This window comes from Prionailurus bengalensis, chromosome E2, assembly GCF_016509475.1.
Source record: "Prionailurus bengalensis isolate Pbe53 chromosome E2, Fcat_Pben_1.1_paternal_pri, whole genome shotgun sequence".
Lineage (NCBI taxonomy): Eukaryota > Metazoa > Chordata > Mammalia > Carnivora > Felidae > Prionailurus > Prionailurus bengalensis.
The window spans coordinates 48,881,526-48,898,992 of NC_057352.1; the positions used below are offsets into that span (position 1 = coordinate 48,881,526).

A 17,467-nucleotide genomic window follows, 5' to 3' on the forward strand; every position below is an offset into this window, starting at 1 on the left:
GCCACATATTGTATGATTTCATTTATATGAAATGTCCAGAATAGGCGGATCTATAGGAAGAGAAAGTAAATTAGTGGCGATGGGTTAGGAGGAAATGGGGAATGATTGGTTTTGGGGTGATAAAAATGTTCTAAAATTGATTGTGGTGATATTTGCACCACTTTGTGAATGTACTAAAACCCACTGAATTATACACTTTAATTGGGTGAAGTATATGGTATGTGAATTGCATGTCAATAAAGCTGTTTCAAAAAAAGAAAGTATGACACAGAAAATATACATCAAAAAGTTCTAATATCTATCTACTAAGAGCTCCCAAAACAGGAAAGCAAGATAATAGAAGGAAGAAAATACTCTTCAAAATAATTGAAGAAAAACTTCCAGGGGCATCAGGGTGGCTCAGTCGGTTAAGCATCCGACTTTGACTCAGGTCATGATCTCGTGCTTCATGAGTTCTAGACCCTCATTGGACTCTGTGCTGACAGCTCAGAGCCTGAAGCCTGCTTTGGATTCTGAGTTTCCTTCTCTCTCTGCCCCTCCCTAGCTCCCTCTCTCTCTGCCTCAAAAATAAATAAACATTTAAAAAAACTTCCAGAACTGTTTGAGAAAGACTGAGTCTTCTAATTGAAGGGACCCACCAACTTTCCAAATAGGGTGAATGAAAAAAAGACTCACATTTAAATAGGTGAGACCAAAATTGTAGAAAACTGGGATAAAAAAGAAAATCCTAAATGATTCTAAGGAAAGTAAAAGGAAATAATCACAATAACATCAAGGTTCTCATGGCAACACTGAATACAAGAAGCAATGGAGTAAGCTATTCATATGATTTAGAGTGTTTTCAATCTAGAACCTTTTCCAAACAAAACTATTACAAGGGCAAAATAAAGACATTTTTAAACTTGCAAGGACTCAAAATAACCTACCCATATATATAATCCCTGTTTGAAAGAAGCACCACAAAATAAGTTTTTAAATTAGCAAAATTTTAAAAATAAGTAAATGAATTCAAGAAGAAAACAAAAGGTTATAATGAACAAAGACTCAAAATTCTATTGATAGGTAATTTCAAATAATTGCTGAAAAGCAATCTGAAGTGAATATTTCATATGACCTCAATATAGGAAATAGCAAGGGGAGAAATAAAATAATGCAAAGAAAATTTTTTTCTCATTTAGTGGGAAGAAAATGGGGAAATGAAAGATACTTGTTTCTTCATCAAGAAAGGTAGGGCACGAATAGAGATAGCCATAAACTGTAGCTGTAAACAGAAAAATATATGTAAATACATGTTTTAAAGTGTTAACTAAAAATAACAGGGAACTCAGATCACAGATCTCTTTACAATAATAAGTATTAGGGGCTCCTGGATGGCTCAGTCAGTTAGGCATCCGACTTTGGCTCAGATCATGATTTCGCAATCTGTGAGTTCGAGCCCCACATTGGGCTCTGCGCTGACAGCTCAGAGCCTGGAACCTACTTTGGATTCTATGTCTCCCTCTCTCTCTGCACCTCCCCCCAAAAAAGTAAGTAAACATTTAAAAAATAATGTTAAGTATTCAAATTAACAATACAAAAGTTTTTTTAAAAAAGTCAAAAGCACTTCTGACGATGATGGAGTAACTACTACTGCCACCATAAACAACCATAAAACTGAACAGAATATCTGAGGCAACCCTTCTCAGGCATTGGACAACAGTAGCACAATACCGCAATCCCTCAAAGAGAAGAAAAGCTAATGAGATGAATCTCCACAATTATCCTGGCTCTCTGCCAAGGGACAATTTCTTGACTGCAATGCAGTGAGCTAGAATCTAAGCGAAACACAAGAGCCCCAGTGAGCTGATGATACAGAAATTAAAATTTGGTGCAGTTGAAATAGCTGGTCTCTATAAGGTAGGAGTAGGGCAATGCATCGAGTGGCAGGATGTCAGGGGGAAGGGAGACAAAAGTGTGTGTGGGAATACCCTTCAAAGTCTTTGGCTGACAGTTGTACTGCACATGCACAAGGTGAGACTACATGAGATTTATCAGAGAGCAGCTTCTAAAAGAGATTGATAAAGGAACAAAGATACGTTGATCAGTGCCCAGGGAACATTGGAGGTTTGGCTCAGCCAGAGTGGAGAGATTACATTAACATCTCATTAACATCCTAGGAACCCAGTTGAAATACCAGAAAGGCCCGAAGAAAGGACCATGCCCTTATAATAAGTCCTTTTAGGCCCTTAGAAAGCCTAAAACTAAGCCGCAACAAGATCTGTAGGAAGGACAAAATTTGGAGACTGAATCCCACCAAGTTGGAAGGTCTCGAAAAACACCTTGAGCTTTCTATAGGTCTGCTCTAACAAAGCATAAAACCAAACCTACACAAGCTTATCAGTCAATAATTGAACTGCCTCCTAGAATAAAATCAACACTCTCACATGGAAGGTAACAGAATCCAGAATCTCTACAATGATTATCAACAATGTCCAGTACATAAACAAAAATTACTAGACTTGTAAGGAAGGAGAGGAATGTAACCAATAGTCAAGAAAAATACAGGCAATGAAAACGGACTCCAAAATGGGCCAGATATTGCATTTAGCAGACAAAGACTTCAAAGCGGCTTTTATAAACATGATCAGAAATAAAAGAAAATATTTCAAATAATTAGACAGATCAGGAATCTCAGCAAAGAAATGGAAACTATATTTTAAAAAAAGGAGCTGAACAGATATTTGATAATAGAAAACTACAATAAACTGAAATGAAAATTTCACTGGATGTGCTTAACAGCAGATTGGAGATGTGAAGATTCAGTGAACTTGAAACAAATCAATAGAACATTTCTAATCTGAATGATAAAGAGAAAAAAGATTGAATAAAAAGAACCAGAGCTTCAGGAACCTGTGGGAAAGTATAAAAATTTTTAATTCATAAGTAATGTGAGTCCTAGAAGAGAAGAAAGTGAGTATGGAGCAGAAAACTATTTGAAAAAAAATTGCTGAAATTTCTCTGATTTGATTAAAAAACATTATAGATCTAAGAAACTTGGCAAACCTCAAGCAGGAAAAATACAAAGAAAACCATGAGATACAAGAAAACCATGTCTGTGTACATCATAGTAAAACTACTGAAAACCAAAGAGAAAGAGAAAAGCTTAAGACAACCAGATACAAAAGATCTAAAATAGGGGAAAACAATAAAAAGACTTCTGACTTCTCTTCAGTTATAATGGAAGCCATCTGCAAAATGCTAAGTTCTATCAACCTAGAATTCTTTATTCACTGAAAACATCCTTTAAAATGGAGATATTTTCAGAGAAAACATGAGAGAATTCACTGCCAGCAGACTTACATTAGAAAACAGCACATTGTGGGGCGCCTGGGTGGCGCAGTCAGTTAAGCATCCGACTTCAGCCAGGTCACGATCTCGCGGTCCGTGAGTTCGAGCCCCGCGTCGGGCTCTGGGCTGATGGCTCAGAGCCTGGAGCCTGTTTCCGATTCTGTGTCTCCCTCTCTCTCATGCTCTGTCTCTCTCTGTCCCAAAAATAAATAAACGTTAAAAAAAATTAAAAAAAAAAAAAAGAAAACAGCACATTGATAGGTATTCTTTGGCCTGAGGAAAAATTATACCAGTTAGCAATTTGGGTCTAATGGAAGGAAAGAGAGCCCTAAAAATCTAAAAATGGTAAATAAGTACACATACACACACACACACACACACACACACACACACACACACAGAGCTTCTAAGAACTTTCTAAAAACGACAACTGACAGTTTATAGCAAATATGATAACACTGTTAGGTGGGTGTTCTTATGTGTGTAGAAGTAAAAGATATGACAACAAAAGCACAGAAGATAGAGTGGTTAGGTCAATAAAATTATACTTTAGTAAGGTTAGCACATTTGCCAAATTGGAAGTGTGCATAAGGAGCATGAAGGGTCAGTTATAAAGTGGGAAGTGATAAAATACTACTCAAAATAAATTTCACAAGTTAAAAATTCATATTGTCAGCTGTAGAACAACCACTAAAAATCTATTATTAAAAAATATAGCTAAGAAGCCAGTAGAGGAAATAAAATACATTACAAAAGATTGCATGTCGAGCCAAAAGGAAACAGGAAAGGAATAACAGAGAAACAAAATAAGTAAGTAAATAAGTAAATAAATAAATAAGACAAATGGAAAATAACCAACAAGAAGGCAGACTTCAACCTAAACATAGAAATAATTATTTTAGGGCACCTGGGTGGCTTGGTCAGTTGAGCGTCCAACTTCGACTCAGGCGTGATCTCACAGTTTGAGTTCCAGCCCTGCATCGGGCTTGCTGCTGTCAGCACAGAGCCTGCTAAGGATCCTCTCTTTCTCTCTCTCTCTCTCTGCCCCTCCCCTGTTCACACTATCTCAAAAATAAATAAACATTTAAAAAAGAATTATTTTAAATGTAAAAGACTGAACACTCCAATTAAAAGACAGGGTGCCAGAAGCACTCTAAAGCTAAAGACAGGAAGAAGTTGAAAGTAAAAAGTCAGATCCGTAAAGAACTATTACCATATACTAATAATAATATAAACAACTCAAAGTATTAAAAAGGGCAAAAGACTCCAATAGACTCTATTTCACAGAAGTAATGTGTGAATGACCAATAAGCACATGAGAAGATGCCCAACATCATCAGTCACCTGGGAAACAAGCAGAAAAAGGTGAGCAACTTACCATATCAACTGCAGAGGTGAGGAGACAATGTACTGCAGTCACAAGGGTGGGCTCTGGAGTCAGATCAACTTGGTTCGAATCCTGGCTCTGACACTTCTCTCTACATGTGACCTTGGCAAGATAACTTAACTTTGCTAAACTTCAGTTTCTTTGGCTTTAAAAAACACAAACAAACAAACAGTGAGGGGAATAATAATGTTGCCTACAAATTGTTTAAGTTAACTAAGTACTTCTAGTGCCTGGCACACAGTAATCATTCATTAAATGTTAGATGCCGTCATTATTACTATTAGTATTATTGTCTATTCCAGCAGCAATGGGCATAGGAAGGAGAAAGGGTGGCTGGTAGGGATTCAGACAGGGTGGGAGTGCCCGTGTCAGCCTGGCACCCATGCTGTATGTACCTAGGCAATGCTAATAGAGAGAAGGAACTCAAGACAGCTGAAGACCCTCCACTAACCCCTCTCCTCTGCTTTCTTCCTCCCCCTCTCCCCGCGAACCCAGGTGATCTTCCGAAACGAGGTGACCAATGAGTTTTTATACTACATGGTGGGTTTCAGGGTCATCCCTTCAGGCGTCATCAAAACCATTGAGATGGTGAGCCCCGTCCGGCAGAGCACATCAGCCTCCATCAAGGTGGAGAACCCTCTGCCCTATACAGTGACCTTCTCCATGGAATGCAGGGTCCCTGACATCAGCCTGCCCTCCCAGTTTGTGGTGCCTGCCAACTCTGAGGTATGACCCTGGCTACCAGGGGCTCCCTGGTATCTGTGATAGAGGCATCCCTGAAGCTGGGCCAGCCCCAGGAGTGGGAAGGCAGGGGACGGTGCATCAATCACACTCCTGATCTGTCCTCTCCCCTTCTGCCCTTTGGTTCAGACATGTAAAAGGGACTTACTAATCATGAACACTTGCCTCTGTTATACACTTGTTTGCTTTGTTCAAACTGAAAACATTTTTGTTTTTTGCTAATTATAAAGGTAACGTAGTATATACGTGGTGAAGAGGGAAGCAAGGGACATAGTAGTGTATCGAGTGAACAGCAGGCGCTCTCATTTATATGTTTGCTTGTGCACAGACCCGCTTCAGGAAAGACACAAAACCTGTGACTGCTGAGAAGACGTGCCCTGGAATTCTAGGCTGCTGTGGAGATGAACTTTCTTTTGACTCTTTTTGATGTGTGGCTCCAAATTCTCACTGTCTAGATCCCATCAAAATCCCTTCTGTTTCTCCAGCTTGAGCCCACCTGCCTATTCCCTGCATCCACCCTAGTTCTGCTTTCCCCTTCAGAACCCCAAACCTGGTGTGTTCTTCAGAGACCTTCCATGCCCTTTATTTTACTTTTATATTTTTCATCATGAATTATAAAATCTACACAGAAAACTAGGAGAGATATATATATATGTACATATGTATGTATATATGTATATATATGTACTAAAACAGGTTCACTTAAATAACTATGAAAGAACTATCTGTATAACCAGTACCCAGGCCAGGAAATAAAAAGTTGCCACCACCCCCAGAAACCTCTGTCCCCACTCACAGTATCATCCCTCACCCCTAAAAGTTCCCACTATCCTTATTTTGTAATCATTTCTTGCTTTTAAGCCATATGGTTTGGGTTTGTCTGTTTTCAAACTTTATACAAAAGAAATCCTACTAATTGCATTCTTCAGTGTTTTATGCCTTGCTCAGTATTGTATATTCTGACGATCATCACACTGATGCATGCAGCTGAGGTCCATCCATCCTCACCACTGTAGAATATTCCATCATACGACTATACCACAATTTAGATATCCATTCTACTGAGGCCAGACATCTGTGTTGGCTTCAGTGTTTGGCTATCATGAAATATGCTGCCATGGACCTCACCGTGCAAGTGCCTTCCTGATGTACACGGTGTGTTTCTCCCCAGCGTACACCCAGGAGTAGAATCACCGGGTCACAGGGTGTGCTTGCCTTTAATTGCCAGTCAGGAGAGAATCTCCAGTGAGCAACGAGAGCTCACCAACTTTTGGCATTGTCAGATTTTTAAAGGTTTACCAATCCAATAAACTAATAGCTCCTCATGGTCTTAATTTACCTTTTTACAAACAGATTGGCTTTAGTCGGATAACAGTTTGTGTTGGAGATTTGCCTCTGTGGTAATGAGCGAGAATGGACCAGATTTCCTTTTTTGTATTCTTTGTCCAATTTGAGTTCCCGTTCCACCAGCGATAGAAAAAGAATCGGGGATTTGCCTGCTTCCTCAACTCTGTGAAGGAGTCTATAAAAGATTGAAATTATGTCTTCCTTGAACCGCAGATGAAGCCAATGAGCCCTGGGGTTTTCTTTGTGAGAAGATTGTCTGCTACTGATTTGATTCCTTTCATGAGTTATCACACTACTCAGATTTTCTGTTTCTTCTTGAATCAGTAATGATAGCATGTCTGTTTCATCCATATATTCACAAAATTGGCATAACATTGTTAATATCCTCTTACTACTTCCTTATGTGATGTTCCTTTTTCATCTCTAATATTGGTTGTACCTTCTATTTCTTGATTGGTCTTTCTAGAGGTTTCTCAGTATATCTTATATTCAAGAAGGCATTTTTTGATTTTGTTGGTACTCTTTATTGTATGTTTGTTTTCAGTTGCTTGATTTCTGACCTTTTTATTATTTCCTTCTTTCTGCTTCTTTTGGGTTACTGGTGCTTTACCTAACTTCTAAGATGGATGCTTAGTGCATTAACTTCTAGTTTTCTTTGTTTTCCAATATGCACATTTAAGATTATAAGTTGCCCTCTAAGTGCTGCTTTAGCTGCAGTGTACAAAGTTTTACATGTACGATATTTTGTCATTAAGTTCAAAAATGTCCTTTCATTATTATTAATACTTATTTTTTGACTCATGGGTTATTATAAGTGTTTCTCAATTTCCAAACATGTGGATTGTTCTATATGTTATTTTTTAAATTATTTTTGTGGTCAGGGAATATATTCCATATTTCAGTGCTCTAGAATTTGTTTAGATCTGCTCTACGGCCCACTATATGATCTTTTCCTTAATCTTCCATTTATTTTTAAAAAGCATGTTTGCCATTTTGATGTTCATTCTCTGTACCCTAGCTGATATTTTGGTCTGCTTGTTTGGTCAGATTTAAGAGAGTGTGTTAAAGTCACCACTCTGACAGGGATTTGTCTGTTTGTCCTTGTAGTTCTGTTGTATTTTGCTTTATATACTTTGAAGCTATATTACTAATTACATTAAAATCATAATATGCTTCTGGTGATGTTACATTAAGACTTGGTAGTTTCTTACATTTCTGTTCTTCAAGAGTATCTTGGCTATTCTTGGCCCTTTGCATTTCCATATAAATCAGCTTGTCGTGTTCTTCCAAAGAAATTAAATTAACTATTAGGATTTTGATTGGGTTATTTTAAGAATGTATTAGTTACCTGTTGACCCATAACAAATTACCCTAAAAATCAGCAGCTTAAACCCACAAACATTTATTATATACACAGTTTCTGAGGATCAGGAATCCACAAGCAGCAGCTTAGCTGTGTAGTCAGGGTCTTTCATGAGGATGTAGTCAGTTGTCAGCAGGACTCCAGTCATCTCTAGGTTTGACTGGGGCTGGATAATCTGCTTCTAAATTCACTCACGGAGTTGTTGGAAAGGCCTTAGTTCCTTGCTGGCTACTGGCTGGAGGCTTCAGTTCCTCACCACATACACCTCTCCCTCCAGCTGCTTTCAACATGACAGCTCACTTCCTAAAAGTGAGTGATCTGAGGGAAGCTGAGAGAGCAAGGGAGAGAGAGCACGCACAAGACAGAAACCACAGTCTTTTCCACTTCATCTCAGAAGTGATATGCCATCTCTCTGCCATGTACTAGTGGTCACACAGACCAGCCCTGGCACAATATGGGAGAGGATGACACAAGAGTGTAATAGCAGGCAGGTGGGGATCACCGGGGGCCATCTTGAAGCATATTTATCACAGAGAGAATTCCAGTCTTTACACAATTGAGATTTCTAACTCATGAGCAGATCTCCATTTATTTAACTCTTCTTATTTAATTTCTCTCAACAATATTTTTTTGTTTTCTATGTAAAAGGCTTACTCATATTTTGTTAGATTTATGTCTAGGTTTTATATATTTTGGTGCTATTGTAGATGGTATTTTTTAAAATTTTGTTTTCTATTGGTTATAGTATGTAACAATATAACTGATTTTTATATATTGACTTTGCCCCCTTTTTTGTCTTTTTAAGTTTTTTATTTTAATCCCAGTTAGTTAACATACAGTGTTATATTAGTTTCAGGTGTACAATACAGTGATTCAATGATTCCATACATCACCCGGTGCTCATCACAACAAGTGCACTCCTTAATCCCCATTACATTTGCCTCATCGCCCCACTGCCTTCCTCTCTGGTAAACATCACTTTGTTCTCTATACTTTTTTTTAAATTTTATTTTTCATTTTTTAAAATTTACATCCAAATTAGCATATAGTGCAACAATGATTTCAGGAGTATATTTCTTAGTGCCCCTTGCCCATTTAGCCCATTCCCCCCTCCCACAACCCCTCCAGCAACCCTCAGTTTTTTCTCCATATTTAAGAGTCCCTTATGTTTTGTCCCCCTCCCTGTTTTTATATTATTTTTCTTTCCCTTCCCTTATGTTCATCTGTTTTGTCTCTTAAAGTCCTCATATGAATGAAGCCATATGATTTTTGTCTTTCTCTGACTGGCTAATTTCACTTAGCATAATACCCTCTACTTCTATCCACGCAGTTGCAAATGGCAAGATTTCATTCTTTTTGATTGCTGAATAATACTCCATTGTGTGTGTGTGTGTGTGTGTGTGTGTGTGTGTACACACATCTTCTTTATCCATTCATCCATTGATGGACATTTGGGTTCTTTCCATACTTTGGCTATTGTTGATAGTGCTGCTATAAACATGGGGGTGCATGTGTCCCTTCAAAACAGCACACCTGTATTCCATGGATAAATGCCTAGTAGTGCAATTGCTGGGTCGTAGAGTAGTTCTATTTTTAGTTTTTTGAGGAACCTCCATACTGTTTTCCAGAGTGGCTGCACCAGCTTGCATTCCCACCAGCAGCGCAAAAGAGATCCTCTCTCTCTGCATCCTCACCAACATCTGTTGTTGCCTGACTTGTTAATGTTAGCCATTCTGACAGGTGTAAGGTGGTATCTCATCGTGGTTTTGATTTGTGTTTCCCTGATGATGAGTGATGTTGAGCATTCTTTCATGTGTCGGTTGGCCATCTGGATGTCTTCTTTCCAGAAGTGTCTATTCATGTCTTTTGCCCATTTCTTCACTGGTTGTTTGGTTTTTGGGTGTTGAGTTTGATAAATTCTTGATAGGTTTTGGATGCTCACCCTTTATCTGATATGGCATTTGCAAATACCTTCTCCTATTCCGAAGGTTGCCTTTTAGTTTTGCTCATTGTTTCCTTCAGTGTGCAGAAGCTTTTTATTTGGATGAGGTCCCAGTAGTTCATTTTTGCTTTTGTTCCCCTTGCCTCCAGAGATGTGTTGAGTAAGAAGTTGCTGCAGCCAAGATCAGAGAGGTTTTTGCCTGCTTTCTCCTCTAGGATTTTGATGGCTTCCTGTCTTACATTGAGGTCTTTCATCCATTTTGAGTTTATTTTTCTGTATGGTGTAAGAAAGTGGTCCAGGTTCATTCTTCTGCATGTCGCTGTCCAGTTTTCCCAGCACCAGTTGCTGAAGAGACTGTCTTTTTTCCATTGGATATTCTTTCCTGCTTTGTCACAGATTTGTTGGCCACATATTTGTGGGTCCATTTCTGGGTTCTCTATTCTGTTCCATTGATCTGAGTGTCTGTTCTTGTGCCAGTACCATACTGTCTTGATGATTACAGCTTTGTAGTATAGCTTGAAGTCCGGGATAGTGATGCCTCCTGCTTTGGTTTTCTTTTTCAAGATTTCTTTGGTTATTTGGGGTCTTTTCTGGGTCCATACAAATTTTGGGACTGTTAGTTCTAGCTCTGTGAAGAATACTGGTGTTACTTTGATAGGGATTGCATCGAATATGTAGATTGCTTTGGGTAGTATTGACATTTTAACAATATTTGTTCTTCCTATCCAGGAGCATGGAATCTTTTTCCTTTTGTGTGTGTGTGTGTCTTATTCATTTTCTTTCATAAGCTTTCTATAGTTTTCAGCATATAGATTTTTCACCTCTTTGGTTAGATTTATTCCTAGGTATTTTATGGTTTTTGGTGCAACTGTAAATGGGATCGATTTCTCTTTCTCTCACTTCATTGTTGGTGTATAGGAATGCAACCGATTTCTGGGCATTGATTTTATATTCTGCAACTTTGCTGAGTTCATGAATCAATTCTAGCATTTTTTTGATGGAATCTTTAGAGTTTTCCATATAGAGTATCATGTCATCTGCAAAGAGTGAAAGTATGACCTCCTCCTGGCCGATTTGGATGCCTTTTATTTCTTGGTGTTTTCTGACTGCAGAGGCTAAGACTTCTAATACTATGTTGAATAACAGTGGCGAGAGTGGACATCCCTGTCTTGTTCCTGACCTTACGGGGAAAGGTCTCAGTTTTTCCCCATTGAGGATGATATTAGCATTGGGTCGTTCATGGATGGCTTTTATGATCTCAAGGTGTGCTCCTTCTATCCCTAATTTCTTGAGGGTTTTTATCAAGAAAGGATGCTGTATTTTGTCAAATGCTTTCTCTGCATCTATTGAGAGGATCATATGGTTCTTGTCCTTTATTTTATTGATGTGATGGATGAATCATGTTAATTGTTTTGCAGATATTGAACCAGCCCTGCATCCCAGGTATAAATCCCACTTGGTCGTGGTGAATAATTTTTTTAATGTATTGTTGGATCTGGTTGGCTAATATCTTGTTGAGGATTTTTGCATCCATGATCATCAGGGAAATTGGTCTATAGTTGTTCTCTGTAATTAAGAATCTGTTTCTTGGTTTGTCTTTTTTTCCCCTTATCTTGTTTATTTTGTTTCTTAAATTCCACATATGTGTGAAATCCTATGGTATATGTCTTTCTTTGACTGACTTATTTTGCTTAGTGTTATACTCTCTAGATCCAACCATGTCATTTGAAATGACAAGGTTTCATTCTTTTTTATGGCTCAAAATATTCCACTGTGTGTATGTGTATATATATATACACATACACACGTGTGTATATATATACACATACACACACACACACACACACACACATCACATCATATCTTCTTGATCCACTCATCGATCAATGGATACTTAGGCTGTTTCCATAACTTGGCTGTTGTACATAATGCTGCTACAAACATAGGGGTGCATGTATCCTTTTGAATTAGCATTTATGTATTTTTTGGGTAAATACCCAGTAATGTGATTGCTGGATCATAGGGTAGTTCTATTTTTAACTTTTTGTATATTGACTTTTTACCCAACCATCTTATATAATTCACTTATCAATAATAATTTCAGTTATAGATTCTTGAATTTTATACATGTATTATCATTCATCTGTAAGTAGTTACAATTTTGTTTCTTCCGTTATAAACTTCTTCCTGTAATTTCCTTTTCATGCCTTAATAGGGCTATCTAGGACCTGCAGAACAAGAAAGGTAGTAGAAAGATTCCTTGTTCCTAATCTTGAAGGGCAAGCTTTCAAAGTTTCACCATTTATTATGTTTGTTTAGGTTTCTTCTAGATACCCTTTATCAAATTAAGGATGTCCCCTTCTATTCCTAGTTTGCTAAGAGTTTTTTTTTAACACTATGAATGGATGTTGAGTTTTATCCCATGCTTTCACTGCATCTATCGAGATGTCCATATCATTGTCCTCCTTTTAATGTACCAATGTGGCAACTGGTTGGTTTTTCTAACGTTAAACCAACTTTTCATTCATGGAAGAAACCCAACTTTGTCATGTAACATTTTCTTCTTTATATATTGCTGGATTAAATTGGATAACATTTTTATGAGGCAAGTTGTATATATGTTCAGGGGAGAAACTGGTCTCCAATTTTCTTTTCTCCTGTTAGCCTTGTTGGATTTTGGTATCAAAGCCTTATAAGTGAGATGGGTTCCCTCTTTTTCTCTTCTCTGGAAGAATTTGTGGGATACTAGATTGTCTAATAGAACTTACAAGTAAATCATTATGATCCTGGAATTTTGTTAAGGGAAAACTTTTTTACTATTGATTACATTTCTTTAATGGTTATGGGACTATATAAGTTTTCATCTACTGAGTTTGTTTTTGTAAGTTATATTTTTTATACATTTGTCCATTTTCATCTAAATTTTTAAGCCGTGGCAAAATCATCTAGATTTGTACACTATATTCTTTCCTGTTAACCATCTACAACAACTTTGATGATATCCTCCTTTTATTCTATTTTTCAATAAGAAGAACTAGTTCTTTTTAAAAATAAACAATACCTACTCATGATAAAAACAAAATTTTAACTATACAAAAGTATATGGAACAGAAAATGAAAGTCCTCAAGTCCCATTTTCCTCACCTCAAGATAACTACTGGTAACAATTTGATATATATCCTTGCTGTCTCTTTTCTATACCTGCTTTTCTATGTCTATACCTCTTTTCTATAGACCTATTCTTCTTCACAAAAATGAGCTTATGCTTTGCATAATTTATGGAACCTCCTTCCTTTCACTTTCAATATCATCAACACCTTTCATGTCAGTGCTAATAGCACGGCCCCTTCTTTTTCAATGGCCACCTAGTATTCCACTGGCGAGGATAAACTATCACTTATTTAGCCAATTTCTTACTGCTAACTCGTTTTAATTATTTCCCTTATTTTGTTATTATAAGCAATACTCTTTGGTTCTTGTTTTGTTTTGCCATGGGCAAAAATAGAAGAAGGAGAAAACCTTCCCTGAATGAAGGTAGGACCCAGGAAGTTGTTCTGAGCTTGGCTGTGAGCAAAGAAGGAGCTGCTGATCTTCAGCCCTCCTTCTGGAAACACTCACCCCCATTGCCATAAGTGTGCTTCTTAAGAGAGGAACCAGTATCTCTTAGATTCAAGGAGATTCCAGATATATAAATACCTCTGGGGTATTTCTAGGTAAAGTTAGAAGGGGTACAGGGGAGGGAAAAGACCGGTTTGGACAGAGATTCCCCAGGCTCAAGATCAGTGTGAGCAATTTCTTGTGAAGCACCATTTCTGGCACCAACCTACTCTGAGGTCACTGGGTAGCAAGGGATGGGTCAGACTCTCACATCATAGGAGCCTCTGTCTTCTCTTGCAGGGCACATTCTCGTTTGAATTCCAGCCCCTGAGAGCCGGAGAAACCTTTGGGAGACTAACACTGCACAACAATGATTTGGGTTACTACCTGTATGAGCTCAATTTGAAGGCCCTGCCAGCACTGCCTGAAAAGCCCATCCACTTCCAGACGGTTCTTGGCAGCGGTCAGAGCATCTTTGCCAAGTTTACCAATTACACCCGGCAGAAGACAGAATACTACTGCAGGGTGAGTAGCCACTGTCCCACCCTCTGCCCTCCCCTTGCTGGGAGTCTAAGCTTAAAAATAATAAAGGAGGACACAGGGGGTGCAGAAATGTGAAACGCACAGGGAGTCAGGCACTTCATCTAGCCTGGAAACTCCCAGGTATAAATAAACAGTATCAGGCCTGGGTTCTTCCTTATAGAGTCTATCTTAACAAGTTAAGGTGGGGGTGAGGGGAGTTTTGCTTCCCACAGCATGTGCACTGGTCGCTAAAGGGGACAATAGAGCTCAGTGGTCATGAGTAGAGGCTGTGAAATCAAGAGTTGGATTTGAACCCTGGCTTCACCACTTATTCTTTGTATGAATAATTTACTCTAACCTTTTCTCTAAATGGTAATAACACCCCAACCTTACATGATTGCTATGGGGCTTTTAAAGGGTGCATATAAAACCACTTTCATAGAGCTTGGCTCATAATAAATGCTGCATATATGTTACCTATTATATCAATTGGAATACAGGTTTAGCTCCTGAAACAGAAGCCCCAAATAACAACAAAGTAAAAGCTATTCCTCTCTCAAATAACGGGGTGAGCATAAGCAGTTTGGGCTGGAATGGTAGCTCCGTGACATCAGGCATCCAGACTCTTTCTGCCCTGATGCTCTCCCCTCTGTAGAGAGTTGCTTGGATCCACAGGGACCAAGAGAGCTTACCAGGATGTTGCATTCCAGCCAGCTACAAAGGGGAAAGGCGGGAGCTATATATATCCTTTCCACTCACATTCCCTTGAACAAAACTGCATAAGACCACACCTAGCAACAAGGGAAGCTAGGAGTGTAGCCTTTGCACTGGGTGCCCATGTGCCAGTTAGCATCAGCGGGTCCATGGCTATAGTCAAGAGGCATAGGCTCTTTATCAATCATACCAGTCGGGAGAAGCTAGGTTACGCTGCAGTAACAAACAGCCCCAACATCTCAGTGGCTTAAAACAACAAAAGGTGTGTCCCTTATTTGTGCTATCCATCTAGTGAGGGTCAGCAGGGAACTGTTCATCACAGCCATTTGGGGATCCAGGCTAAACGGCAACCACCAACTCAGATGTTTCCGGTCATAGTGCCAGAGGAGTGAAAAGGACTTGTACTGGCAATTGAATGCCCTAGTGTGGAAGTAACACCTTTCACTTCTGCTCACAACTAATTGTCCAGAACTAGTCCCCTCCCATCCACGAGGAGCCAGACTGTTCAGTCTTTCATGTGTGTGGGAGAAAAGAAGAGCCAGATGGGGGAGTAGCAGCAGTAAATGCCACACCAGCATCATCCAGCTTTGTGTCTCTGGGCAAGTTATTTAACATCTCTTAGCCTTGATTTCTTTGTAGTAAAATAAGGATAATAATTAGTATTACCTACTCTTCAAGGGAGTTATAAGGGCACAACATTTTATGACCTGCCTGGCCTCACACAAAGGTAGGTTTCTTGATGTCTGAGAGTGGAGGGGCCGGGGAAGGGCCCGAGCTGCTGGTGTGCTCTTCGGGATCCCGTGTGAACCAACTGTGTGTGTTCCTCTTTCAGACTGACTGTCAGGACTTCCACACGGAAAAGATCATTAATGCAGCCCCAGGGGCCCAGGGAGGAACCGAAGTCAGCGTGGAAGTCTATTTTGAACCCAGCCACCTGGGTGAGACCAAGGGCATCCTGATGCTGTCGTCGATTGCAGGCGGGGAGTATATCATCCCCCTCTTCGGAATGGCTCTGCCCCCCAAGCCCCAGGGTCCCTTCCTGATCCGGGCCGGGTACAACATAATCATCCCCTTCAAGAACGTTTTCTATCATGCGGTCACCTTCTCCATCATTGTGGAGAACCCAGCCTTCTCTGTTCGTGCTGTAGACTCCATGCGACCCAAGAAGATCAACAATATCACAGTCTATTTTGAAGGAAATCCATCTGGCAGCAAAACACCTATCACCAGCAAGCTGATTGTGTCTTGTCCTCCCAGTGAAGGCAGCGAAGCAGGCATTAAGTGGGTTTATTACCTGAAGGGGATCACCCCTTAGTGGTAACTAAGGTCAGTTGCATCAGTGAAAAGTCATTTCCTCAGCCTAGTATCTATGTATTATTCTATCCTGGTGAAGCACAGAGAAAATAAAATTCTACAGATAGTGTTTTATCTCCTCATTCAATTACAGGGGTACTTATTTCCATATTATATTCATTCCAAATATATATATGAAGTATATATATTCCATACTAAACATGGTAATTACAAACAACAGGGCTATACTGTATTTTGCAAGGGCAAGTCTCTGAATTTAGTTTCTAATCATATTCCCAAAGCTCAAGAAGTAATCCCCATTTTTAATAAGATGGCACAGATATGACATTCATGACCTCCTATCACATAGCACTTAGCAGTGCGTGACACTGGGGCACCACAGTTCCTTTTTAAAATCCATAATGGCCTAAAGAGCCCTTAGATATGATTCTGTTTTGATATGATCTTTTATTTTGCTTTCACATAAAAGCCAAATGAATCACCATTTTCAAAATGATAACAGATAACACTTGCACCATCACTGCAGGGGACAGGGGCTGGGTACGCTCCCTCTGTCCCTGAATCCTGGATCCATTTATACAAGAAAGTTCTTGCTGAGGGCCAGGTCCTGGAGAACGCTGAGACTCCAGCTCTCCACTCCTATCCCCAGCTCCGTGCATAGCTGTCAGCCTGTAGCACAGTGATTCTCTACCCATCCGCAAATCAGAATCAGCCAGTTCTTGTCCAGAACCCCCCCACCCCAAATTCTGATGTAATTAGCCCGGGGAGGGGTGTGGGCATCATTTTCTTTTTCAGGCTTGTACAGCAGAGTGGAGAACCAGTGCCGCAGATCATACGCCCACCTGGCCATCAGTGCAGCAGCTGAATCATGAATCTACTTCCAGGGGAGGAACGCATCCCAATTTGATATGTTTAAACTGCAGCCGTTTTGTGTGCACATAAAGGCTGAGCTAAGTCAGTGCCTTTCTTAAGAGGGAGAGCGCTAGGGAGGAGTGAGACATCTGTCTTAGCCCAGGCTATGGCCCTGGTCCCGCAATGTGTATTAATGGGACCACTTACCTGTTGGCGCCACCAGATGAAATAAAGATGATTACAGACTGGCCCTGGAGTGGTTCTATTTCTGCACATGTGCCTGACGGGCCCCACCCCCACCCCGCCGCCTCCAGCTCCTCCCCACTTGGCATCCCCTACAGCCTGCCTGCAAGAGAGGGAG

The 17,467-nt window shown here is 39.7% G+C and overlaps 1 protein-coding gene across 1 annotated transcript in view; it reads left to right on the top strand.

Moving 5' to 3' along the window:
- Nucleotides 1-17,354, top strand: part of HYDIN (HYDIN axonemal central pair apparatus protein) — a 347,254-nt gene extending 329,900 nt beyond the window's left edge. The window contains exons 83-85 of the mRNA XM_043599622.1: nt 5,210-5,440; nt 14,005-14,229; nt 15,773-17,354. Coding sequence (XP_043455557.1) covers nt 5,210-5,440; nt 14,005-14,229; nt 15,773-16,255 — 939 coding nt within the window. The 3' untranslated portion in view covers nt 16,256-17,354. The remainder of the gene's footprint in view (nt 1-5,209; nt 5,441-14,004; nt 14,230-15,772) is intronic.
- Nucleotides 17,355-17,467: the final 113 nt, after the last annotated feature.